The sequence below is a fragment of the Ranitomeya imitator genome, chromosome 6 (assembly GCF_032444005.1).
Source record: "Ranitomeya imitator isolate aRanImi1 chromosome 6, aRanImi1.pri, whole genome shotgun sequence".
Taxonomy (NCBI): Eukaryota; Metazoa; Chordata; class Amphibia; order Anura; family Dendrobatidae; genus Ranitomeya; species Ranitomeya imitator.
This window is the reverse complement of record NC_091287.1, coordinates 33680326-33706507: the sequence shown is the minus strand read 5'-3', so window position 1 is coordinate 33706507 and position 26182 is coordinate 33680326. Positions and strand designations below refer to the sequence as shown.

Genomic DNA, 26182 nt, shown 5'->3' with positions numbered 1-26182 from the left:
AAACAAAACAATTTAAGGACTATTGGCCATCTCTATTCATAGCCCTCAGCTCCTAATGAAGTGAATGTGATCTGAGCTGCAGTACCTTAAAACAGCCACTAGATGGCATAAGGAGCTGTGATGTTCTTCCAGCAGTAGCAGGTGATCTGAGAACCCTCACTAACCTATTCACTCCGCACCACCCCTTTAACAGCCCATTAGCTGGATTGGTCAGTCACACTACAATAATCATCTCATCGTCAGGTAAAGCTGCTGATGTGATGACCAGGATGACTGGGCAGAGTTAAGGGGGTTCACAGACTTTTAGTAATACAGTATACAGCAGAAAGTAGAGGGGGCAGGTGCAAGGGAATTTGGCTGTAGGATCTGACTACACAGAATTTCTTTGTAGTCTGTTACCATGGAGATACATAGTTATGCTTAGGAGTTGTAGCCACAGAACAGTAAAAAAAAAAATTCTAGGTATTTTTAATAAAATCATTTACAAAGCTGCTTAATTTTAGATCAACTGGAGTGGTAAGAAATAAAAAAAAAACTTCTACAGTGCGTCCCTATACACACTGTACTTATAATTCCACACACTCACCGACTTCATTCCTCTTACGATTTGCTCAAATTTGTTCATTCTCGTCATTAATCCACATCCTCCACCCTTGTAATAAAAAAAAAAAAAGGTAGAAATATTTTCCATTTTCATTTTATCAGAAACAAAAAATCATGTCAAATATTTCTATCAAGAAAAAAAAAAATTACACCCTAAAAACATTCACAAAATCCATGATGAAGTGTAAGGGCTTGTTCACACACAGACTTTTTTTTTTTCCTGTTTTTTTTTTTTGTTTGTTTTTTTAGTGCACCGTTTTATAGTAGCAGCAAAATGAACGAGATTTATAAAATCTCATTCACATGATGCATTTTTTGAATGTTTTTTTTTTCCCTGCAATAGCAGAGCGTCCATTCTTTAAGCATGTTTTGCTGCGGTTTTTATTTTTACGCATTCAATTGGATGCATAAAAAAAATTGTACATAATATATGCGCCATTTCTTGAAAAACAACATTCTGCGGTTTTCATGCAGAAAAAAAATTAAACCTGATGAAAAAAAAAACAAAAAACCTTCTGGGTTTGTTTGTTTTTTTGTGTATGGATTTTATTTACAAGATCTCTGCTTGCTGTCAGGAAATATATTGTACAGGCTCCTTTTTTTATTATTATTATTATTATTTATTTATATAGCACCATTAATTCCATGGTGCTGTACATGAGTTTTTTTTTTTTGCTTTCCCTTAGGGTTTTTGATGGGAAGATTAATGTAGGCTGGTAGTAGCCTAAAGCGCGGTGTGAACAGAGCCTTACACCTAGAGGATGAAACCGGTTACAGAACTTCTGAGGGAATCAGAAGTTTTGGTGATCGGGGGGTCCGCATCCCAATGTTTAGAAGTTTTGAGAAGTTTTGCAACTTCGGTTGCTCAGTTCCTACAGAGGTTCCGTGGACACAAATCAGAACCTCACCTTTTTATAGAACAAGTCGATCGGACACCCGACATTAATATCCACAAAGTCGACCTCGATGGTTCTGTTCAGCAGCTCTGCACATTTGATCAGTGTGTCCGGGAAGGCGCCCTCTAGCTGAAGAAAAGAAGGAAACTCGTAAATCAATGATTAACCCCTTCACCCCTGGGCAATAATCCGTTTGTCACTTTTTTTTTTCCTCCCCTTCTTCAAAGAGGCATAACTTTTGTTTTTTAATTTATTTTTCCCTTGCCCATGGCTGTATGAGGACTTCTCTTTTTTTTTTTTTTTTGCGGGAACGAGTTGTACTTTTGATCATCATTCATTCTGGCACATAGTGTACTGAAAAAGGGGAAAAAAAAAATTCTAAAAACAGTGAAATTGTTAAAAAAAAAAAAAAAAAAAAGATGCACTTCCACAATGTTTTTTTGGATTTTTTTTTATTAATCTTGTTCACTGTATGCTAAAACTGACCCAGTAATATGATTCCCCAGGTCAGTACATGTACAGATACCAAATATGTATAGGTTGTTGTTTTTTTTTTTTTACAAAAAAACAGGATTTTTGGTTGCTTACCGTAAAATCTGTTTCTCGGAGCCTTCATTGGGGGACACAGAAACCATGGGTGTATGCTGCTGCCACTAGGAGGCTGACACTATGCAAATAAAAAGTTAGCTCCTCCTCTGCAGTGTACACCCCACCGACAGGAAGTAGGATATTCAGTTAGTGAGAAAGCAGTAGGAGAAGCAACGTGTAAAAGAGAAGGATAATATAATAATAATGAACTTTATATAGCGCCAACAAAATCCATGGCGCTTCACAGATTAACAGCTTCAAACACTCAGTGTTCAAAGAACTCAAACGTAGACAGTAAACAGAGCTGTTCAACTTGGGAGGGAGCTGTGTCCCCCAATGAAGGCTCCGAGAAACAGATTTTACGGTAAGCAACCAAAAATCCTGTTTTCTCTATCGCCTTTCATTGGGGGACACAGGAACCATGGGACGTCCCAAAGCAGTCCCTGGGGTGGGAAAAAACAGACTTCCATCAGGCCAGAGGACTCACCACTGCCGCCTGCAGGATCCTTCTGCCCAGGCTGGAGTCCGCCGTAGTTCGGCGAAACGTGTGGATGGAAGACCAGGTTGCCGCTTTGCAAAGCCGTCGGCGAAAGCCCTGTGACGTACCGCACTGGAAGCGCCGACTGCCCGGGTAGAGTGAGCCTTCATCTCAGGAGGGGGCCTCCTGTGCTTGACCCGGTAAGCTTCCAAAATTGCCATTCTGATCGAGCGAGCAATCGTCGCCTTGGAAGCCGGCAGGCCTCTACGCACGCCATCAGGGATGGCGAAAAGAGAATCCATCTTTCGGAAAGCGGCCGTGCTAGCCAGGGAGATCCTCACTGCCCTGACGAGGTCCAGCCTGTTCAACGATCGCTCCAGAGGATGAGTCGGAGCTGGACAAAAGGAAGGTAGAACGAAGTCCTCGTTGAGGTGGAAAGATGAAAACCACCTCGAGAAAGGAAGGGAGGCGGAGGCCTGGGACCACCTTATCCTGGTGGAAAAATCAAGAAAGGAGGACGGCAGGAAATGGCCGTCAACTCAAAAACGCGGCGGATCGAAGAGATGGACCTGAGAAAAACCACCTTCCGAGATAGAACTGACAGGGAAAACTCCCTGAGAGGCTCAAAGGGGAGAACCCCTAAGAACAACCAACACAACCTTTAAATCCCATGAATCCACAGAGGCCCTGAACGGAGGGACAGCGTGGACTACTCCTTGAAGGAAAGTCTTAACCTGTGGCTGAGGAGATAAGTCTTCTTAAAGGGAAGAAGAGCGCAGGAACCTGGCCCTTTTGAGAACTGAGAGCGAAGCCCGAATCCAGTCCTGCCTGAAGGAAAACCAAATGGAAGGCAGGGAAAAGGGACATAGGTGAAAAGCGGTTGGACTCGCATCAGCAAAGTAAGCCTTCCAGGTACACTAGTAGATCCTGGAAGAAGACGAAGGCTTCCTAGCCTGGATTATAGTGTGACTCATCCGGGCCGAAAGGCCGTACACTCTTAAAAACAGTGGAGTCCACATCCACGCCGTTAAACTGAGCGACCGATAATTCGGGTGGCAGATCGGACCCTGAGACAGCAGATCGGGGTCCGTTTGGAAGGCACCAGGGGTGTCCGCGAGAAGATAGACGATGTCTGCAAACCAAGACCTCCAAGGTCAATCCGGGACGATCAGAATGACCGGCACCCATCCCGCCTTGATCTTTTTCGACAGTTTGGAAAGCAAGGGAAGGGGTGGGAACCGATAGGGGAGCAGGAACTGCGACCAAGGAATGGCCAAAATATCAACACCACTGTGAGAGGATCACGGGACCCTGGGCCGACCCGAGGGACCTCCTGTTCAATCGGGACGCCATGAGGTCCACCTCTGGAGTCCCCCATCGAAGAGCAATCCGACGGGAAACCTCCTGAAGTACCATTCCCCTGCCGCGAGGCCCTCGAAGCCGAGGAAGTCGGCGGCCTAAATGTCCACGCCGGGGACATGCACTGCGGAGCTCACCAGGACCGTTGCCTCTGTCCAAAGGAGGATCCTGGAATCTCGGCCGAGGCCAGAGAACGCCGAGTACACCCCTGGTGGTAGACGTATGCCACTGCTGTGTCATTGTCTGTCTGGGTTCGAATTGGCAGGCTGCTGAGAATCCTTACCCAGTGAAGGCAAGACGGAAAGATGATCCGGAACTCGAGAACATTGATCGGCAAAGAGGACTCCTGCGCCGACCAACAACCCTGAAAGAACAGGAGACAAAGCCCCGCGCCTCCGCCGAGCGGGCTGGCGCCCGTCGTCACCACCTGCCAGGGAACTGGAAGGAAGGATATGCTGAGAAGGATCTACTCTGGGATAAGAGAAGTGACCTCTGCCACCAGTCGAGGAACCATTTGACCCGGGAGAAAACCGGATCGGACGATGCAGGGAGAAGACAGACCTGTCCCCTGTGATAGAATAGCCTGCTGAAGAAGTCTTGAATGAAACGCGCGAAGGGAAAATTGCTTCCGATGTTGCAATCAACCTCCTTAGGGCCCCTAAGGCCCATCGGAAAGGAGGGGAGCCGAGAACCCTGGAGCAAGTGAACTTCCTGACAAAGGAGGGATATCTTGTCTTCGGGAAGGAAGACTCTGGTCCGACAAGTGTCGAAGAACATGCCCGGAGATACGAGGCGCTGAACAAGACGGAACTTCTTCCTGTTGACGAGCCACCCGCAACAGTTAGAATGTCGGGAAAGATGGATAGACTTTCGGGTGCCTGAAACCGAAATTCCTGAGCCTCCATGGAAGCGATTACTGAACGAGGGGATATCGTCCTGAAGTGTCTCCGACGAAACTTCTTGTTCAGCAAATTGAGATCCGGACTGGGACGACCCTTGTCGTTCTCTGTCAGTACAAAAGGATTCGAAGAGAAGCCTGTGAACCGTTCCTGTTCTGGGACGGGAACGATTACTCCGGATTTAAGGAGGGAAACAATGGCAGTAAAGAAAACCCGGGACTAGAGCGGGGTCTCTCGTAGGTTGGGATTTGAAGAAAACGATCCCAGGACCGTGAAAAGAAGATTTTGTGTCTAGAGGGAACAGGTGCCCTGGCCCATGCGACCTCTGCTGAGGAGACCCAGACGTCCCTGAGGAACAGGAGACGGTTGCCCAGTCTGAGAAACGGGCTGGGGTCTAGTCGTGGGTCATGCCTAGGTGGAACTTCCAGTCCTGGACCTGGAGAATCCACCTTAGGAGTAGCGGGCACGCCAGGGAAGAGTGAGCCGAAGAAAACCTTCTTCTCTTAACATGCCTGTGGCCTCTGCAGTTGCGAAGAAGAATCTGATGCCGCAAACTACGAGAAAGGTCGAAAAGACCAAAGTAGCCGCCTAAGGGGAACTAGGTGAGGTCTGGAGAAGGGGACTGGTGCCCCCAGTGGCGTCCTTAATAATTTGGTCCAGCTTGGAACCGAAAGGACGTGAACCTTGAAAAGGCAGGCTAGTGAGGGACTTCTTCGATGACTCTTGAGTCAAACAGTGCGACAGCTGGCAACGACATTACTGGGCGCCCGTGCGGCAGAAGACGCGACGTCCCGGGAACAAATTATTCCCCGGCATGAGTAATCTGGGTGGCAAGTTCCGCCAGCCGGCCTGACGGAGCTCCAGCTTGAATGCCCCAACGGAGTTGTTTAGCCCCTCAGATACAGACTTCGAAACCCATGAGGAAGCCAAAGCCGGGCATTGGGATGATGCGGCAGTTTCGAAGGCCGACTTCACGAAGGATTCCATGATCCTATCGATGGAATCTTTCAGAGCCGCCCACCGGACAGCGTAAGGACTGTGTTGGCGGCAAGTCTAGCGGCCGACGGATCCACAGGGGAAGAGGTTGTTCTCTAACGCCTCTCATTCCGGTTGGCAATGAGATCCGGAGGAAAGAGATATGAGCGTCTTGCTTGTCTCTTTGAGAACGTCTGGTCGAATTCGCTCTCTCTGGCCAGAAGCTCCTCGAATTCAGGATGAGGAGCAAATACCTTGGGAGGTAGTTTAGACCGTCTAAACGAAACCGCCTGATCTGCGGGTTTCGTAGAGGAATCTTCGATGCCACAGGTCTGATTGGTCGCTCCAATGAGGCTTTGAACCATATCCCTCATGTTAGCGATTTGGTTCGAATCCGGCCCCAAATTATCCGCCGAAGGCGCATCAGAGAAGCCTCGCCTGACTCAGCGGATGAGGATCGGGAGGACGCCGACCGCAGAGGAGGACCGAGTGGCGAGATGGAGCGAGAAGAGGACTCAGACCGGCGTTCCTGTCTGGACCTTTTGCAGCTAGCCTTGGAAGGCTTGGACGGAGCTTCCTGCGACCCGGTGGCTACTGCGGGGGTCTGCAGGGGTAACCGATCCAGCACGGAAACCAGGGTTTGAGACACCCATGTTAAATTGGCCACCGATTGAGACAGAGAGGAGGCCCAGCCTGGGATGGGTATCACTCTGGGGCGGATCGGCTGGGGGATCCTGGGCGGTGGGAACAATCGGGTTGCTGCAGGACAGACATAGCGGAGTGTCAGTCTGCGGTGCAGAGCTACTTACGGCAGACGAAATCCGGAGGAAGCTGTCCGGCTAGATGGTATGGACCTCCGGCGAGAAATAGACCCTTAGGCAGGAGGGTGGTAAGGCCTGCTGCCGTAATCTTGATCGATCTGCGTTGCTTAAAATTAACTTTCATTGCTGGGGTTCGAACTCACAGCTCTCTGTTTGCAAGCCTGCACACCTTACCACTGTACTATCTCACTCTCTTGTTCCGGAGGAGGGGACTCGTGGTTCAGGAGTCCCAAGATGGCGCCGGTGGGAGGAGAAAAGGCGGTTCTCAGTGAAATTGTCGGGCGGGAGAAAAGCCCGCCCGACGAACAAGGAAGGGGGGCGGAGTCCGGCACCGGAAGTAGGCCCAGGCAGAAGCCGGGGCCTAAATTAGCGATCGGTGACCGGCATGGAAGGGCCGCAGCGGAGAACCGTGCGCCGCAGAAGGCGATGGTAAGCGGCCGCCTACAGCGGCGGGAGCAGCGCAGCCGCAGGTCCCAAGCGGTGTGGCGGTCTGGCAAGCCGCCGCGCTGAGGGAGGATGAGCGGCACTGTAAGCGGCCAGAGGGACGCAGCTGCAGGGGGCCCGAAGCGATGCGGCGGCCGGCAAAGCCGCCGCGCTGAATAGAAATGAACAGCCGCATACAGCGGCCGGAGCAGGGAAGCCAGAGAGGGCCGAAGCGATGTGGCGGCTGGGAAGCCGCCGCGCTGAAAAGAACGGCCGCATACAGCGGCCAGAGCGATGCGACGGCTGGCAAAGCCACCACGCAGAAAAGAAATGAACGGCCGCAAACAGCGGCCGGAGCAGGGGAGCCACTGAGGGCCGAAGCCACCGCGCTGAAGCTGGGGCTGGGAAGCCTGCAGGACCCGAGGTGGAAATGTCCCCCCCCTGAGCAAGGCCACGCAGATAGCGTGCCTGGACAAGAAGCGGCGCGGTGGTCCGTAAAGGCAGCCGCGCCGGAACAGGGAGGCCGCATCCACGGAAGTGGCGCGGCTGAAAAGAGATGCGATTCGCATCAGAAAACCCCCCTAAATAGGATTTTTTTTTTTTTTTTCTTCTCTGGGATCCAGGGAAGCCACAGGGTGGGGCGGGAAAATACTCACCTAAAGATCCCCCGCCGGTACTAACCTGGAAGGAATGAGACGTCCACGGAGCTGATGGACGTCCTCGTCTCCTCCGACCGACAGGCTCTGGTGGGCGAGTGGGTGAGGGACGGAGCCAGGACCGGACTTCTGAGCACGCTTGTGTGCTAGGATCTTGGTCCTGGAGAGGAATCTATGAGGATACGGGGTGGCAGTACACGCCGTACTCATAGTCCGCATAGTGGGACTACAGGTGTGACTGTTCACCCTGTATCCCTCCGGAAAAACCTGAAGGGAAACGACGCACATTGAGGTAGATAAGGGTCTAATGAAAGACCCGTGTCCACCTCCTACTGACACTAAGCTAAACTGAAGAGCATGATGCCAGTCGGTGGGGTGTACACTGCAGAGGAGGAGCTAACTTTTTTATTTGCATAGTGTCAGCCTCCTAGTGGCAGCAGCATACACCCATGGTTCCTGTGTCCCCCAATGAAAGGCGATAGAGAAACCTGAAATTGGTAAAAAAAAAAATAATAATAATAATAATAATAATAAAAAATAAATAAATTTGCTTTTGTTGCCAATTTCCGAGTCCCGTAATGCAGAGGTCCCCAACTCCAGTCCTCAAGGCCCACCAACATGTCATGTTTTCAGGATTTCCTTAGTTTTGCCCAGGTAATAATTGCATCACCTGTGCAATGCAAAGGAAATCCTGAAAACATGACCTGTTGGTGGGCCTTGAGGACTGGAGTTGGGGACCCCTGCCGTAATGTTCTCATTTTTTTCAGGATCTGGGGCTGGGTGATGGATTATTTTTTTGCGCCCTGAGCTGATGTTTTTATTTTTGCCATTATGGAATAGACACAATGTATTGATCACCTTTTATTGCAATGTTGCAGTGACCAAAAATAAAAATTGCAATTCTGGAGACTTTTTTTCTCGTTACACCATTTACCAACCTGATACATTTTTATATTTAGATAGATCGGTCCTTTCTGAATGTAGCAATGTATGTGAATTTTTTTTAAAATTTTTAATGGGGCAAAAAGGGGGGTGATTTGAACGTTTGTGTGTTTATTTTTTTCTTTATTTAATCGTCCCCTTAGGGCAGAGGTCCCCAACTCCAGTCCTCAAGGCCCACCAACATGTCATGTTTTCAGGATTTCCTTAGTTTTGCCCAGGTAATAATTGCATCACCTGTGCAATGCAAAGGAAATCCTGAAAACATGACCTGTTGGTGGGCCTTGAGGACTGGAGTTGGGGACCTCTGCCTTAGGGGACTTGAAGCTGCGATCGTCTGATCGCTTGTGTTATATACATAGCAGGGTTGAAGCATTATACTTCTAGCCCCATTTCATGATTAAAATAAATGACCTATCCTTCAAATCAGATTCTTGAGTGACTATATATATATATATACATACATACATACATACACACACACACACAGGATCCACCGTTCACAATAAGTGATGTCACAGCTCACCTCCTCCTCCTGTATAATTGCTGATAACACCTCTATATACAGTAGATAACACAGGATCCACCATTCACAATAGGTGATGACACAGCTCACCTCCTCCTCCTGTACAATGACTGATAACTCCTCTATATACAGTAGGTAACACAGGATCCACCATTCACAATAGGTGATGTCACAGCTCACCTCCTCCTCCTGTACAATGACTGATAACACCTCTATATACAGTAGATAACACAGGATCCACCATTCACAATAGGTGATGTCACAGCTCACCTCCTCCTCCTGTACAATGACTGATAACATCTCTATATACAGTAGAAAACACAGGATCCACCATTCACAATAGGTGATGTCACAGCTCACCTCCTCCTCCTCCTGTACAATGACTGATAACACCTCTATATACAGTAGATAACACAGGATCCACCATTCACAATAGGTGATGTCACAGCTCACCTCCTCCTCCCTTCACAATGACCATTGCACACGCTCATTAGATGCTTCAATACAAAAGACACGGTCGGAGCCTGATCATTGTGGCTAATGTAAGTGTGCTGTTTCCTGAAACTACAGGAAGTAAAACTTTTAAAAACGCCCCAGTGGCTGGCGGGAAAATTGCAAATCCGAAATAAAAATCCATTTTCTGATTATATATTCGCTATGACCAATATAATTTGTTAAACAATTACGTTTTTACATAAGTTTAAATTACGCCCCACACTTTCTTTTCCCAATTTTTTTTTTTTTTTTTAAATAGATTTTTATTGAAAGCGAATATGAACAATACAATTTATGCATTTTCCAGTATATTACAAAATTTTTACATTTTCCAAACCCCCAACAATCCCAACAAAACCCAAACCTCCCCCTCCCCTGACAGCTCATACCCAGTTATACTTTGTTACCAGTATTGATGGCTCTTTGAGCCATTTGAATCACTTATGTCCGCTTGTTCTTTAGCACTCTCTTCCTTTCAGAGGCCCTCATCCTCCCATTTCCCATACCTACTATCCCAGCTCGAGCCACGGAGACCACATTTTGTCAAACGTTTCTATTTTCCCACGTCTTTTGTATACCCCCTTTTCCAAATTGAGACCATGTTTAACATATTTCAGGAATTCACCCCTTGTAGGCGGCTCATCCTTGATCCAGTTCCTTGCTATTACCTTCCTTGCCATGTATAATAGCCTAGCTATTGCTATCTTCCAGATGTTATCCACTCTAATTTCCTCTACATGTCCCAGTATACACACTATCGGATCTCTCGGCACTCTGCATTTATACGCCCCTTCCACACGGCTCATTACCACCAACCAGAAAGCAACCAGTCTTGGACATGTCCACATCATGTGGTATATTCCTGCATTCCCAGTCTTACATCTCGGGCATTCAGAGTCAGCACGCAACCCCGCTCTGCACAACACTTCCGGTGATTTATAGACTCTGTGCAAGATGTACAGCTGCGATAGTCTATACGGCTCGCTCAGTGACACTCGTGGAACCGACTCCAACACCGACTCCCAGGTTTCATCCTCCATTGGGCCTAAATCTCTTTCCCATTTCGCTCTCGCTTTTAGAGGGAAGTCTAGTAAATATGCATGTAGAAGGTCCTTATAAAGGGTGGTAATGACTCCCCTTGTGGACCCTTCCCCACACACGTATTCCAGAACTATGTCCTCCTGGATCTCAATACCACCGCCCTTGTTTTGCGCTTTAAAGGCATGTTTCATCTGAGCATATTGATACTCCCCAGTCGGTCTCAATCCAAACTCCCCCTGCAGCTGCGAAAAGGACTTTAATCCTTGTTGTTGAATTATCTGAGCCACCAAGTGGATTCCTTTGGCCTGCCACTCCGCCAGCACTCCAAGAGCCGCAAACTCAACCAAATTATTATTAAGCCATATCGGTGTAAATTTAGTCAGCCCCGTAACCCCCCGAATATGTCGCAGTCTGGTCCATAATTTATGTATCAAAAACATAGTTGGGTATAATTTCCCCAATACTCCCAAGGAGCCATCCTCCAGACACTGCGCCACCGGTCTTCGGTTTGTCACCCTCTCCATCAAGTGTTGTACCGCACTGGTAGACGCTCCCCGCGCCCAGCCCTTCAAATGCTGGCTCTGGGCTGCAAGAAAATATAACTCAGGATTGGGTAAAGCCAATCCTCCATCTTCCTTGGGTCGCTGAAGCGTCTCCAGGCGAATACGTGGGTACCGCCTCCCCCATATCAGGCTTCTAAAAAGAGCATTAATCTGCCGGAATTTCCCACGTGGAATCCAAACTGGCGCATTATGTAGGACGTAAAGTAATTTGGGCATCAGAACCATTTTAATGAGATTAACCCTACCCACCACCGATAGGTGTAATTTATTCCACGCATCCACTTTTGCTTTAAGGGCGCCCATGAGAGGAGTCAAATTCCTATACAAAAACTCTGTAACTGGGATCGAGATCCATATTCCCAGGTATTTGAAAAGGGATGCCACCTTAAGCCGCCCCTCCCCCAATGGCTCACTTCTGCTCTCCTCCACCCCATCCACCTCGAAGAGGACCGATTTATCCCAATTTATCCTCAATCCCGACAAGGCTCCAAATTTCCCAATGATCTCGATAGCCCCATTCAAGGCTTCATCCGGGTCCGCCAGGAACAGTAAGATGTCATCTGCATATAACGCGATCTTCTCCTCAACACTCCCATATCTGAACCCAGGAACCTCATCCGATTGTCGGATCTTAGCGGCCAGTGGCTCCACAGCTAAGGCAAACAGAAGGGGCGACAGTGGGCAACCCTGCCTCGTACCTCTGGCCAGCTTTATAGGCTGAGAAAGTTCCCCATTCACTCTAATTCTAGCTGTTGGTAGTGAATATAACAGTTGAGTCCATGCCACAAATTGCGGACCAATACCCATACACTTCAACACCCGCCAGAGATATCCCCACTCCACACTGTCAAACGCCTTATGGGCATCCAAGGATGCAATAACCCTTCGGCCACAGTTGTCAGACTTCAGCTGTAGGTTCATATGCAGCCTCCGCAGATTAACCGCTGTAGACCTGTCAGGCATAAAACCAGACTGATCCGGATGTACAAGGCTAGCAATGACGCTGGACAAACGGGTAGCTAACACCTTGGCCAAGAGTTTGACATCGATGGTTAACAGAGAGATTGGTCGATATGACTCAGGCTTCCCCAGATCCTTATCCTCCTTCGGAATAACCACTATAATAGCCTCCCTCATAGATGCTGGGAGATACCCTTGGCATCCAGCCTCCTCCAGTACTAACTTTAATCTGGGAATCAGCACTTCCTCCAAACTTTTATAGATTTCGGCTGGTAACCCATCAACCCCAGGTGCCTTCCCATTAGCCATAGACTTCAGCGCCCGACTCAGTTCCTCCTCGGTGATAGGGGCATCGAGGCTCACCCCATCCTCCTCACTCAATTTCGGAAGACCCAGACTCTCAAGGAAAGTCTCCGTATCTCCGGCTGACTCATTGACCCTGGAGGAATATAAGTCCGCGTAAAAGTCCGCAAAGACCTTTATAATTTCAGGTGTTTCAGATACCCTGCTCCCCCCATCTGAAACCAACGAATGTACATACGAGGTACCACGCTGAGCCGCGGCTACCACCGATAGCATGTGTCCCACTGTTTCTCCCTCCTGAAAATAAGCCACCCTCTGAAACTCCCGCTTCCTTTCAGCTTTTCCCAGCAGAATCTTTTCCATACAATTTTGCGCTGTTCTCAACCTTTTCTCTGCCTCAGAAGTCCCCAGCACTACCATCTCGTCCTCTGCGGCTTTCAGCTCCTCCAACGCCACTCTCTCCGCTTCCCTCGTCTTCCTCTTACACCTACTAATGTCTCTAAATAGTAACCCTCTCAGGTACGCTTTCATTGCATCCCAAACAGTCAGAGCATCAGTACTCCCATCATTTAACGCAAAGAATTCCGTCACCTCCTTCCCTATACCGTCCAAATCAATACTCTGTAACCAGTTAGGATGGATCTTCCATTCTCTCCCACTTGCGGTCCGTGTCCCCAACAACCTAACCTCCACCTCAATTGGACTGTGATCCGAAAGGGCCCTCGGCAGATAACGCACCTCTCCCACCATTGTGTCCAACAGGCGATTACCCAACGCCATATCAATTCTGGATAGCGTAGCATGAGCCGGCGAGTAGCACGAGTACCCTCTCTCCCCAACATGTCTAACTCTCCATAGATCAATCATGCCTATTTCACGCACATAGGTACCAAATGTTGTAGTGTGCCCCTCCGACCTGTTCTGGGTGTTCTTATTTTTATCCCAAAAGTCATCACAGATATTGTTCAAATCCCCAATAATTAAGAGTGGTAGTGGTTCCCATCGTTGCACCCTCTCCAACACCTCCCTGATCTTCTTACTTGAATATGGAGGTGGAATATACATTGCCGCAACACACAATCTCACTCCATACAATATACATTGTATCACCACATACTGACCCTCAGCATCCACGCATACTTTCACCTCTTCATACTGCACTCCCACCGGCACCAACACTGACACACCTCTTGAGTACGTCGAAAAGGTAGAATGATACCCTTTCTGTATCCAACGTCTATTCAGTACGTCCACTTTCTCCTGTATCAAGTGCGTCTCTAGCAAGCATATCATAGAAGCCCGTTGATCCTTCGCATACTGCAAGCTCGCAGCTCTCCTAGATTTATCCGCCAGACCTCTCACATTCCAACTCAAAATCTTAAAGCGGTCCCCTATTATGTGACTCATCATCCTTAGTTATGTCAATACTCCCCGTTCTGAGCTGTCTAACTTCCCTCCCCACCCTTACCCCTACCCCCCCTCCCCCACACCCCCCAATACTATACATTCTGCCTCTTATCAAGAGTGGGGCACCATCACCCATTGCGAACACTCTTGTTAACGTAACCTTCTCCTTCCGCCTCCCGCTACCGTTTATAACAGAATTCGGCGCAATTCTTAGAAGAACAATATAATTCAACCTGTATTAAATTACAACTGCAAGAAACTAAATAAACTTTTAGTACGCTGCACACCCTTCCTCCCTCGTACTTCTCCGCCGCATCAGCACACCCAGTACATTCCCTGAATAATACCCAGCTCCACCCTCCAACCTTCACATTTCAATTACCAATGTACTGTCAGTCCATCTCTTTTTCCCCTTTTTGAAAGAATTAAAATACCTCCCGACTAACCCACCCCACATTTTCAATCTCCTTTCCCTTTAAGCTTTTTAGCGTTAAGATCTATCCACTGGGTAGCGTCCTCCGGCGTCTGGAAAAAATGAATCTTATCCAGCGCTACCACTCTCAGTCGTGCCGGAAACATCATGGAGTATTGCACTCCCAGTTCTCTCAGCCGTCTCTTGATACCCGTGAACATCATCCGTTGTTTCTGTACCAGGGCGGAATAGTCAGGGTAAATAGCAACTCTTTGACCTCCAATTGTCAGATCCGTCATGTCTCTAGCTTTCCTCAGGATAATGTCTCTGTCTCTGTAGTTTAGGATTTTGGCAAGCATGGTACGGGGACTTGCTCCAGGGACAGGTGGTTTCGGTGGGACCCTGTGGGCTCTTTCTACCGCAAATACTTTTGTCAGTGCTGCATCACCAAAGGTCTCAAGGAGCCAGCTTTCAATATACTCCGTGGGATTCCTCCCCTCAATTTTTTCAGGGACACCCACTATACGAATGTTATTTCTTCTGGACCTATTCTCCAGATCCTCATTTTTTGCAGCCAGCTCCGATATTGCCTGAGTAAACTTCCTCTCCGCTTTCTGCAGCTGCACTATATGGTCTTCTGCCGTGCTCACTCTTTCCTCCACAGCCCCCACACGTTTGTCAATTTTCTGCAGGGCTGCATTTATCTGGGCTGTATCCCCCTTGACCTCCTGTAGCTGCTGGGTGAGGGATTGTTTGCATGCTGATACCAGTGCAAAAACATCTCTAAGGGTGGGCTCTGCTCCTGACTCCTTATCTTCAGATCCCCCTACTACCACCGCCATGTCACCATCCCTGCTCCCCTGTTGTACCTCCTGCTCCTCTGCTGGGCTTTCCTCCTCTCCTTCTGTGTCTGTGTCTGCTCCGGCATCCTCCTCTGCTTTTCCTGTGTTCCCTGCGGCCTCCACTCTAGCAAACTGCTGGAGCTTTGCCGCCGCCGCCATTCTCTTCTGGCATGCCGCGTTGTCCTTCTCCGCCTTCTCTCTGGCGTCGGCGCCATCTTGACTGATCCCAGCCTCGCCGGCTCCTGCATCTCTTTGCCTCCTCCTGGTCATATTTGTTGACCTCGAGGCCGCCTCTATTCACCGCCGCACTCCCGGGACTTTCCTGCAGCCGGTAAGCGCCTTGAATCGCCGCTCAGCTGCGGCTTATAAGGATAAATTGAGCGTTAGCAGCGGGAGCGCTCTGTCACACGTCCGCTCACATGGACGTTCAGGCCACGCCCCCTTCTTTTCCCAATTAGACAAGAGATAAAAAAAAATTCAGAGCGTCTGTAAAAGTTGCTCTGTACGGACGCTCTGAAAGTTTTTTATTTATTTTTAATCTCTATTTTCAAATTGGGAAAAGAAAGGGAGGGGTGTCATTTAAACTTATGTAAAAACGTAATTGTTTAACAAGTATTCCAACGTAATTTTTAGCTCCCTTAAGGACAAAGAAAATTAATGATCACAGACTGAGCTTCATGGGAGTATAAAGATGGCAGTATGATCGTTTGATCTCATCAACGCCCTAGATTGCAACCATTTAAAGGCGGCTGTCAGAGATCGATAGCTGCCAGAGATGAGAGAATTGATTGACAGCACCCTGTGTTGCGCCGCACACATGACGTCACGCCGGGTTGACTAATCAGAAGAGACATGGGAATGCAGGCAAGTAGTCGGAGGCTCGCCGGATTGATGTCCATGGGGTACTCTCTTGTCTGCTGCAAATCAATTCGCTCATCTTTAATAGTGGCATTGAAATGATTAAGCCACAACGATCAGCACTAGCTCCGATTACTGGTTTTAGAGGCAGGTATAACACAGTCAGCCCCTACAATCAATATAGCGAGCGCAGCTCCTGAGCCGGCGCGAAACATCAGCTAGACAGGAGACTCGTCTACGCAAGGTGCGGCAACCACAAACCTGGACGCCGAACAGATCCTCGGTATGATGCCTTTTCATCAGCGCCCATTCAGACGGCTGGCCTTGAAGGAGGTTGGTGCATATGGCCATCTCTCCACACGTGATGTCCGCTCCGTACCGCTTGCATATTCTTCGAAATGGAAGATTCCCACACTTGTAGCAAAAAAAAGAAAAAAGAAAATGATATATGCGATCTGGGAAACAGAAAAGAAAATGAAAACCCATAAAGTCCTAATAACTGTATGAGGTCTGGACAAGCCAATGTGAGGGTGCACAGCCCGGGACTCCAGACCGGCACGATCAGCGCTGGACATAGGCTGGTGCTGTTGGGACACGCAGGTCACGAAGGATTGCCTACACTGGAAGCCACTGGTGCAAACCCTCAGCTATGAGAAGTAAGACATGGGCCGCCTGTGTTAGCTGCAGGATGGAGACGAGATTTTGTAAAATCTACTCCTACACTTTGTTGGATTTGGGTTTTGTTTTGAAAGTGATATAAGTGTCAAAGTGATCTAATGTGTCCGAGTACAGCGTGGATCTATAATGGAAACACAACACTTACCGTCGTTAGTGGAGCAAGGTACAATTTGCCTCGGAAGTCAATCTGCACAGAAAAAAAAATCAGCTATTCGTGTTCTTTGGTTTAGGGATTTTTGGCATTTGAAAAGGGTTGTCCGGCGACAGTTATCCACAGGATAGGTGATAACCTAGAGATCGATGGGAGTCTGAGAGGGATGAGCGGCAGTGCACACGTTCAGCTTCTGCTCCATTTATTCCCTATTGGGCTGCTGATTGGTGCGGGTCCCACAAAGGCGAACTTTTACCCCATCGATCGAAAAGTTACCATCAATCCAAAGGATTCATTTAATTATACAACTCCTTTACAGGCTGACAAAAAAGTATTGGGGTCATGTTTTGTCCCTATACGACGTCCTGTTATCAGTAGCACATGACCCCCCTTACAAGGGGCGACGTGCTTCCGACAACGAGGCATAAAAATCATCACAAACAGCGTTTTTGCTTGTGCTCCAAGCGACCGACAATCCTAAAAACACTATTGGCGTTTCAAAATGGGCCATTAAAATAGGTAATTAATATCAGACTAGTGGGGGTCCGACTCCCCGGCAGACCCTCTGATCAGATGATAAAGGGGCCGTTTTACACTGGAAGTGACACATAATACTGGTGGATAGTATCGCCAGCTCTTTCTCAATCATGTGAGTAGTAGAAAGCTTCGGGTATCACACGGAGCCAATGTGTGAAGTGCAGACAGACCCTCTAAATACCCTACATCCCACCACAAGTGCATTTATATAAGCTAGACCATTCTTGGGATCCTCACCGTTTTTTTCTCGCACGGCCTGAGTTTTATGATATCTTCATCTGTCACTGCTCCCATAGACACCCGCCTGGCCTCCACGGAGGCCTCCTGGGCGATCGGCTCAGTTTGACCCATTGCTCCCGCTGCAGGGTCCACACACACATCATGGTCACCTCCTTTAGATGTGGCATCCTCCGGTGTGCCCACCTGGGACTCAGCCTTGACCACAGTCTTCTTTTCTTCATTCCTGTTTTTTTGGGATTGGTTTAAAAGTTTCAGGTATCCCTCAGCCTTCTCAAATAAAAACCTCTTCTTACGCAGCTGGATCTGCAGCTCTTTGCACAGATTATTCGTCACCAGTTCTTTTCCTTCCTGTTGTTCCACCAGATCCGGGTTTACTAGATTTTGGAAACTGTCACCCAAGTGAGATTTGGCGAAACGGCAGGTGACCCCGTAGGTGCATTTGCCGAAAGTCTCGTACAGATAACATTTGGGGCCGATATCTTCAAGCTTCCCGGACATATATTTCTCAATGCTGTGCAGAAATTTGCATTTGTCACCGAAAAAACATTTCCTGGGGCATTCCTGTTAGTGAAAGGAAAACTGATTAATTAGGTGTATAGAATGTACAGAAAATTTAAGGGGACCCAACAGATTATTAATGGTGCTCAAACTGCAAGAAAAACAGTCAGCTGCAGCTCAGATTCACCAAGCTGTTGCACAACTCTTAGGGTAAATAGTATATAGCAGCTAGAAGAGTATAACCCAATAATATTAAAACATAACCTTTACTGATAAGATTAAAAAATGGACAAACAAAACACAACACATATCAAAATAAAGTGCTCTTGCCGAAAACTGTGCTCTAATAAAAAACTGGTTTGATCTCACCAATTATGGACGAAGGGTACCCACAAAGGTAACATAGGGTCCCAGGGAGGGTCCAGCAATAGTAGGGTAAGGTAGAGGGGACGGCGACCTTTTTCCTAAACCTCTGTCGTGCCCCAGCAATGACTCCTGTCCTTACAAGGACAGGCCCGAATGAACCCTACTATGGACGCCCCCCACCATGTAGAATGTAGTTAACGCCTCCCTACGCATTTCTTCTCCAATCACGGAGATTCATCAGGGGAGTTTTCAGTGCCCAAGAGGCCCAAATATAAGCTCAAATGTCCATGAGCAAAAATCAGCTCAGATGTCCATTGATCAGGAGTATCAGCAGTGGCTGTATAGTATCCGACAGATGAGCAGTCCTCTGTGATGGTGTGTCACAGCAAGTGAGTCAGCTCTGTATGGCGCCCGCTGCCCCCTTGTAAGCTTTCAATGCGAGGGGCCCCTCCCCCCGGCGTCTGATGTAATTAAAAGCCACCCCTACCCACCTGTCACATCGGACCAACACCAGGCAGGCTCCGTGCTGCGCTCCACCGCTGAAACGCACGCCGCATTCCCCCATGTCACAGGGCTCCTGTACCGCTTGATCCAAGCGTGCTGGCGAAACCGGAAGTACCGACGCCATATTGGTTATGTCACTTCTGGTTCGCCGATGATACTACTATGCGCTCCATCAGTGGAACGCAAGCGCTCACAGTCCACAGAGCGCTTAGTAATGACATAGCCCATGAACAGATTCGCTCCCATACTGAAGCGCAGTACCGCCCACTCCATGCCGCACAAACATTGCGGATAAAGTAAATGACCTCAACCCATACGAATACTAAAGAAAAAACACCATTATAGATTCCAAATGATGTATAAGTGGCTGGAAGTGTCCATGCCTACATTTATTCTTCAACTACGTGATGTTTTGTGGCTGGAAGTGTCCCAACCATATATACTAATGGGGACGTCTCTCAAAAAACTAAAGTAGCGGTAGAAGGGGAGGGGGGAAAAAAAGACCACAGAGGAAGGAGGGGAAAAATGATGTACCAATATATATGCGGGAGTGCTGCTACCTAATAGTACCAGCAATAAGGCCATATTCACATAGGGCTGTAAAATTTGTCCAAATATAACAAATGCACCCCTCGTTCCAGGAAAGTCATTCAGTGGCGTTAAAATATTTAGACCCACCGATACCAGGAATAGAGTCAAGAGGGGAGCTAAGGGACAGAGTATTAACCCTGTGCCGACATATTGCAATTGTTTTGTTTACTTTGACTGTTTTCAAGGAGCGGGAATCAAGACACAGATTAGCAAACCTAAAGGTACCTTCACACTAGACGATATCGTTAACGATATCGTTGCTTTTTGTGACGTAGCAACGATATCGTTAAGGATATCGTTCTGTGTGACAGCGACCAACGATCAGGCCCCTGCTGGGAGATCGTTGGTCGCTGAACAAAGTCCAGAACTTTATTTCGTCGCTGGATCTCCCGTGGACATCGCTGGATCGGCGTGTGTGACACCGATCCAGCGATGTCTTCACTGGTAACCAGGGTAAAGATCGGGTAACTAAGCGCAGGGCCGCGCTTAGTAACCCGATGTTTACCCTGGTTACCAGCGTAAAAGTAAAAAAAAACAAACACTACATACTTACCTACCGCTGTCTGTCCCCGGCGCTGTGCTTCTCTGCACTCCTCCTGTACTGGCTGTGAGCGTCGGTCAGCCGGAAAGCAGAGCGGTGACGTCACCGCTCTGCTTTCCGGCCGCTGTGCTCACAGCCAGTACAGGAGGAGTGCAGAGAAGCAGAGCGCCGAGGACAGACAGCGTTAGGTAAGTATGTAGTGTTTGTTTTTTTCACTTTTACGCTGGTAACCAGGGTAAACATCGGGTTACTAAGCGCGGCCCTGCGCTTAGTAACCCGATGTTTACCCTAGTTACCCGGGGACCTCGGGATCGTTGGTCGCTGGAGAGCGGTCTGTGTGACAGCTCTCCAGCGACCAAACAGCGACGCTGCAGCGATCCGGATCGTTGTCGGTATCGCTGCAGCGTCGCTTAATGTGAAGGGGCCTTAAATGTATACTAGATACCAGAGAAGTGAAAAGGGAGGGAGGAAGGGGACCAACATACGTAAAGTACAAAAATAATAAAAATATAAAGAACAAAGGAGGAATAAAGGTATTAAGAGGATCTGTTTGCAATACTCAGATGGGCCTAGAGAAAACAGCTGAAATTGAGTTGGTCATTGAGTCCATGGGGATGGCAGGTGTCTAGCAAAAAGATCCACCTTGTTTCTCTCTGTAACAGGATCTTATCAAAGTCACCTCCCCTCGACGGTGGGGCGACCTTGTCTACCAAATAGACCCAGGGGGTGTTATAGATGTGGTACGTGCGTTGCGTGTGAATCAATACAGATAGGTAAGGAGTTCTGCAACACCCACACGCAGAAGACATATACCATAAAAGAGTTCATTAACTGTAAATCAAAAGGGGTTATCTACAGAGCTATCTGCACTTGTGGCATTACATATATCGGCAAGACTATTAGAGGATTCAGAAGACGAGTAGGGGAGCACCTGGGGGACATTCGAAATCGGAGAGATACCCCCATTGCAAGACATGTTAACATCAGTCATGGTGGAAATGTTAAGGTCATGAGTTTCATGGGGATTGACAAGGTCGCCCCACCGTCGAGGGGAGGTGACTTTGATAAGATCCTGTTACAGAGAGAAACAAGGTGGATCTTTTTGCCAGACACCTGCCATCCCCATGGACTCAATGACCAACTCAATTTCAGCTGTTTTCTCTAGGCCCATCCGAGTATTGCAAACAGATCCTCTTAATACCTTTATTCCTCCTTTGTTCTTTATATATTTTTATTATTTTTGTACTTTACGTATGTTGGTCCCCTTCCTCCCTCCCTTTTCACTTCTCTGGTATCTAGTATACCTTTAGGTTTGCTAATCTGTGTCTTGATTCCCGCTCCTTGAAAACAGTCAAAGTAAACAAAACAATTGCAATATGTCGGCACAGGGTTAATACTCTGTCCCTTAGCTCCCCTCTTGACTCTATTCCTGGTATCGGTGGGTCTAAATATTTTAACGCCACTGAATGACTTTCCTGGAACGAGGGGTGCATTTGTTATATTTGGACAAATTTTACAGCCCTATGTGAATATGGCCTTATTGCTGGTACTATTAGGTAGCAGCACTCCCGCATATATATTGGTACATCATTTTTCCCCTCCTTCCTCTGTGGTCTTTTTTTCCCCCCTCCCCTTCTACCGCTACTTTAGTTTTTTGAGAGACGTCCCCATTAGTATATATGGTTGGGACACTTCCAGCCACAAAACATCACGTAGTTGAAGAATAAATGTAGGCATGGACACTTCCAGCCACTTATACATCATTTGGAATCTATAATGGTGTTTTTTCTTTAGTATTCGTATGGGTTGAGGTCATTTACTTTATCCGCAATGTTTGTGCGGCATGGAGTGGGCGGTACTGCGCTTCAGTATGGGAGCGAATCTGTTCATGGGCTATGTCATTACTAAGCGCTCTGTGGACTGTGAGCGCTTGCGTTCCACTGATGGAGCGCATAGTAGTATCAACGGCGAACCAGAAGTGACATAACCAATATGGCGTCGGTACTTCCGGTTTCGCCAGCACGCTTGGATCAAGCGGTACAGGAGCCCTGTGACATGGGGGAATGTGGCGTGCGTTTCAGCGGTGGAGCGCAGCACGGAGCCTGCCTGGTGTTGGTCCGATGTGACAGGTGGGTAGGGGTGGCTTTTAATTACATCAGACGCCGGGGGAGGGGCCCCTCGCATTGAAAGCTTACAAGGGGGCAGCGGGCGCCATACAGAGCTGACTCACTTGCTGTGACACACCATCACAGAGGACTGCTCATCTGTGGGATACTATACAGCCACTGCTGATACCCCTGATCAATGGACATCTGAGCTGATTTTTGCTCATGGACATTTGAGCTTATATTTGGGCCTCTTGGGCACTGAAAACTCCCCTGATGAATCTCCGTGATTGGAGAAGAAATGCGTAGGGAGGCGTTAACTACATTCTACATGGTGGGGGGCGTCCATAGTAGGGTTCATTCGGGCCTGTCCTTGTAAGGACAGGAGTCATTGCTGGGGCACGACAGAGGTTTAGGAAAAAGGTCCCCGTCCCTTCTACCTTACCCTACTATTGCTGGACCCTCCCTGGGACCCTATGTTACCTTTGTGGGTACCCTTCGTCCATAATTGGTGAGATCAAACCAGTTTTTTATTAGAGCACAGTTTTCGGCAAGAGCACTTTATTTTGATATGTGTTGTGTTTTGTTTGTCCATTTTTTAATCTTATCAGTAAAGGTTATGTTTTAATATTATTGGGTTATACTCTTCTAGCTGCTATATGCTCAAACTGCAAGCAGCATAAATCAGAGTCTGGCCGGCTCTTGCCAGCACCAATACAGGCGACTGAGAGGTATTATCCATCATGACAGAAATATCAATCACCTCTAGCAGCGCTGAGAAGAGCCGGCCGTGGAAGTGGCAGTGTCGGACCAGTCTCGTTTAAAGCTATGGTCCCTAGCTGGACATCTAAAGTAAATATTCTCTGACATGCTGGATCTGTTGACCTTTATGAAACATTGGGAATCAGCAAAATTATTCTACATTGCCTTTCAGCCTCCACTCATTGCCCCGGCGTCACCTTGTCGCTCCTTCTCCTGGCCCCAATGTTGCCTTGCCACCACCTCTCCTTGTCCTTGCTGCCCCCCTCCATGTCGACGGCATCACCTTGCCACCCCCCCCCCCCCCCCGTCGACGGCGTCACCTTGCCGCCCCCCCCTCCTGTCAACGGCGTCACCTTGCCTCCACCTCTCCTCAACTATGGCGTTGCCTTGCCGCACCTCTCTGCCTGGTGTCACGTTACCGCATACCTCTCCCCGCCCATGCGTCAAATTGATGCACCCTTGTCCCCGCTTTGTCACACCCCTCTTCCCGCCTTGGCGTCACCTTGTCGCACCCCCCGCAATTTCAAGTACACCATATTCTGCACAGGACTCTGCATATGGAAAGTTTATTCCATTAGGCATTTTCTGCTTTTTGGGTCCATTTTTCGGCGGCTCTTCCATACCTGTATGATAGATGGACACAGCCGCTGCTGCTCTAGCTGGTGATACTTGACATAAGGACGACTCTTGTTCTGCCCTCTCGCCCTCTTCTGGTCTTGCTTGTTCTCTTCGACTTTCGTTCTTTGCTCATCCCGATTTCCTACAGCATCATCCAATTTAATTTTTTTTGCGTGAGGTCCGTCCACGGCATTGCTATTCACATCCTTGACCTCCTCCTCGGTAACAAAGGGCCCATCCGCGTGTATATGAGCGTGGAAGGCGTCCTTTGTTGTTAAAAACCTGCAGCAATAAAAGCACGAGACGCCTAGATTATTCTTAAAGTCCCAAATATTAGGTCTGAAATACTAAAGACACAACGCTCCTGTGCAAATCCTGAGGCCTCGATTAGACATCCATTTTTTCAGTCTATATGGCTGTGGTGCACACGGCGCCGCTCCAATCAAAAGGCCCATTAACGAGTGCTCATCAGCTATATACACAAGTCGATCCACACTAGGAATTATAGGCCGCACTTAAAGATCACTACTTCCACTTTCAGACCTGCCGTGATAACAAAGAAGCTTAAAGGGGTTGTCCACTACTTGACAACTCTTTATTAATAGTATAAAATAATAAGAAAAAAAAGATTATATTAACCTCCTGGCCTGGTGGTGAGCCTTCGATCTTAGTGCAGAGCATTCTGACAGTCACCAAACAATGTCAAGTGACCACTGCAGCCAGTCAGCATATTCTGATTGGCTGCAGCATTCACTTCCATTAGAGTGGTAAAATGGTGTTTCCACCTTGGAGACAAAGTTTATTTTATTTTATGCTGAACCCCGGAGTCCGGTAGTGGACAAACCTCCTAATTATGATTAGTTGCTTTGAGAAACAACTCCAGTTCTTGTCTGCACCACTTTCCATACAGGAGATCTACAGACATCAGTATAATTATACAATATAAACACTTACTGGGATTTAATAGCAGCGACTCCTCTATCAGAATTCACATTTACTACACCGTCGCTCTGCTTGCCGTCATCTGCCATTCTGGAAAAAAAACATTCAAATAATAATTTTAAAAAAATTAATTCAAGAGTAAAAAGAAAAAAATAAAAGAAAAAATAATATTTGTATCATCATTATATAATAATTGCTCAAAGTACTAAAAAAGTTGTAGGTCTAAACATTAAATTAATAATAAATACATAAACCATATTCCTAAATTAAAAAGAAAGAATTTTAAAAAAGGATGAAATCTGCAAAAGTCCGATTTATAAAAATAAAATTAACTCATAATGCAAAACACCACAGAGAAGAAAAAAAAACTGAATTATCATTTTTCAGACATCCACCATCTACCTAAAAAAAAAAAAAGGAATTAAAGCGACCAAAATGTTTTATGCACGCCCAAAACAGTACTAATATAAATAACAGCTCGCACAAAAAAAAAAAATCTAGGCCTGATAGAAGTGTACCCTCGGAAAAAAAAAAAAAGTTAAAATGTTCCATGTCTCAGAAAATGGCGAAACAAACCGAGTTATTGCGGGTTACGTGTCCTGCAAAATGAGCGGCATAGAGAGAAATAAAACAATGGTGGAATTGCAATTTTTTTTTCCATTTTTCAAAACATTAAATGGTTAAATGAAAAGAGTCATTGAAAAGCACAACTGGTCCTGCAGAAAAACAATCCCGGATATTAGGCAGAAAAATAAAAAAGGAAGAAAAAAAACAAAAGAGTAAAAATGAAGATTGGCTGCAGGGTGAAAATAATAACTACAACTCCCATCATGCCAGGAGAGCTGCTAGGGCATGCTGAGAGTTACAGTTTCACAGCAGCAGACCATCACTAATCCATTCTGTAACATATAGGAACCACATTGCACTGAATTGGGGAGACAAACACCCCCCATAACTATACCCTGCACCCAGAAATCCCCATCACACGTGTCTCTACCCTGCCACTGCGCTGCTCTCTCCACGCTCGACCAAGGAAAGGAAATATTTCCTGTGCAACCTTGAATACAATCCCCCATGCCCAGTATTGTACGTCTTAATCTTAGTCCGTGCAGCAACAGAGGCAAAACAAAACGTTCCGCGGTGGAATGTTTGTGTCCCGATGCAGCAGCTGTGGCAGGTGGCGTGTCACGTGGTGCAGCAGTGTGATCAGGAAGCAGCAGGCGCCGCCTCCCGGAAGTCAGGGGCAGTGATCGCGGCGCTGCGGAGTAGGACGGAGCCCGGATCACAGTCATCACATGACAGCCATGGAGGAGACGAGGATGCAGCATCTCTGTGCCCGGGGCGTGCTGCTCCTCCTCGGCCTGGCCATGGTGGCGACACAGACCAGTCCTCCAGTGCCGGCTCCCGTCACCAGACGTAAGAGTACGGGGCAGGGGGAGGAAAACCGTAACAAATGGTGGGATAATGCATTGATGTGCGCAGAGCTAGTGACAGGTTTACAATACAGGAGTCTGTGTGTGTGTATGTATATGTGTATATATATATCTCTATCCTGTAGTGTGGGGGTGTTGGGCGCACGTTCCTGGGGTGTTGGGCGCACGTGCC

At 47.7% G+C, this 26182-nt stretch overlaps 2 protein-coding genes across 2 annotated transcripts in view; one reads left to right on the top strand and one right to left on the bottom strand.

The window, feature by feature from the left end:
* DUS3L (dihydrouridine synthase 3 like) overlaps positions 1-25744 on the bottom strand; it is a 35833-nt gene extending 10089 nt beyond the window's left edge. The window contains exons 1-8 of the mRNA XM_069729437.1: positions 25575-25744; positions 24590-24667; positions 23641-23917; positions 17648-18211; positions 16868-16909; positions 16306-16458; positions 1512-1628; positions 587-652 (exon numbers count right to left, since the gene is read on the bottom strand). Coding sequence (XP_069585538.1) covers positions 587-652; positions 1512-1628; positions 16306-16458; positions 16868-16909; positions 17648-18211; positions 23641-23917; positions 24590-24666 — 1296 coding nt within the window. The 5' untranslated portion in view covers position 24667; positions 25575-25744. The remainder of the gene's footprint in view (positions 1-586; positions 653-1511; positions 1629-16305; positions 16459-16867; positions 16910-17647; positions 18212-23640; positions 23918-24589; positions 24668-25574) is intronic.
* Positions 25745-25801: 57 nt separating this feature from the next.
* PTTG1IP2 (PTTG1IP family member 2) overlaps positions 25802-26182 on the top strand; it is a 45273-nt gene continuing 44892 nt past the window's right edge. Inside the window, exon 1 of the mRNA XM_069729438.1 lies at positions 25802-25993. Within this exon, the coding sequence (XP_069585539.1) occupies positions 25873-25993 (121 nt within the window). The 5' untranslated portion in view covers positions 25802-25872. The remainder of the gene's footprint in view (positions 25994-26182) is intronic.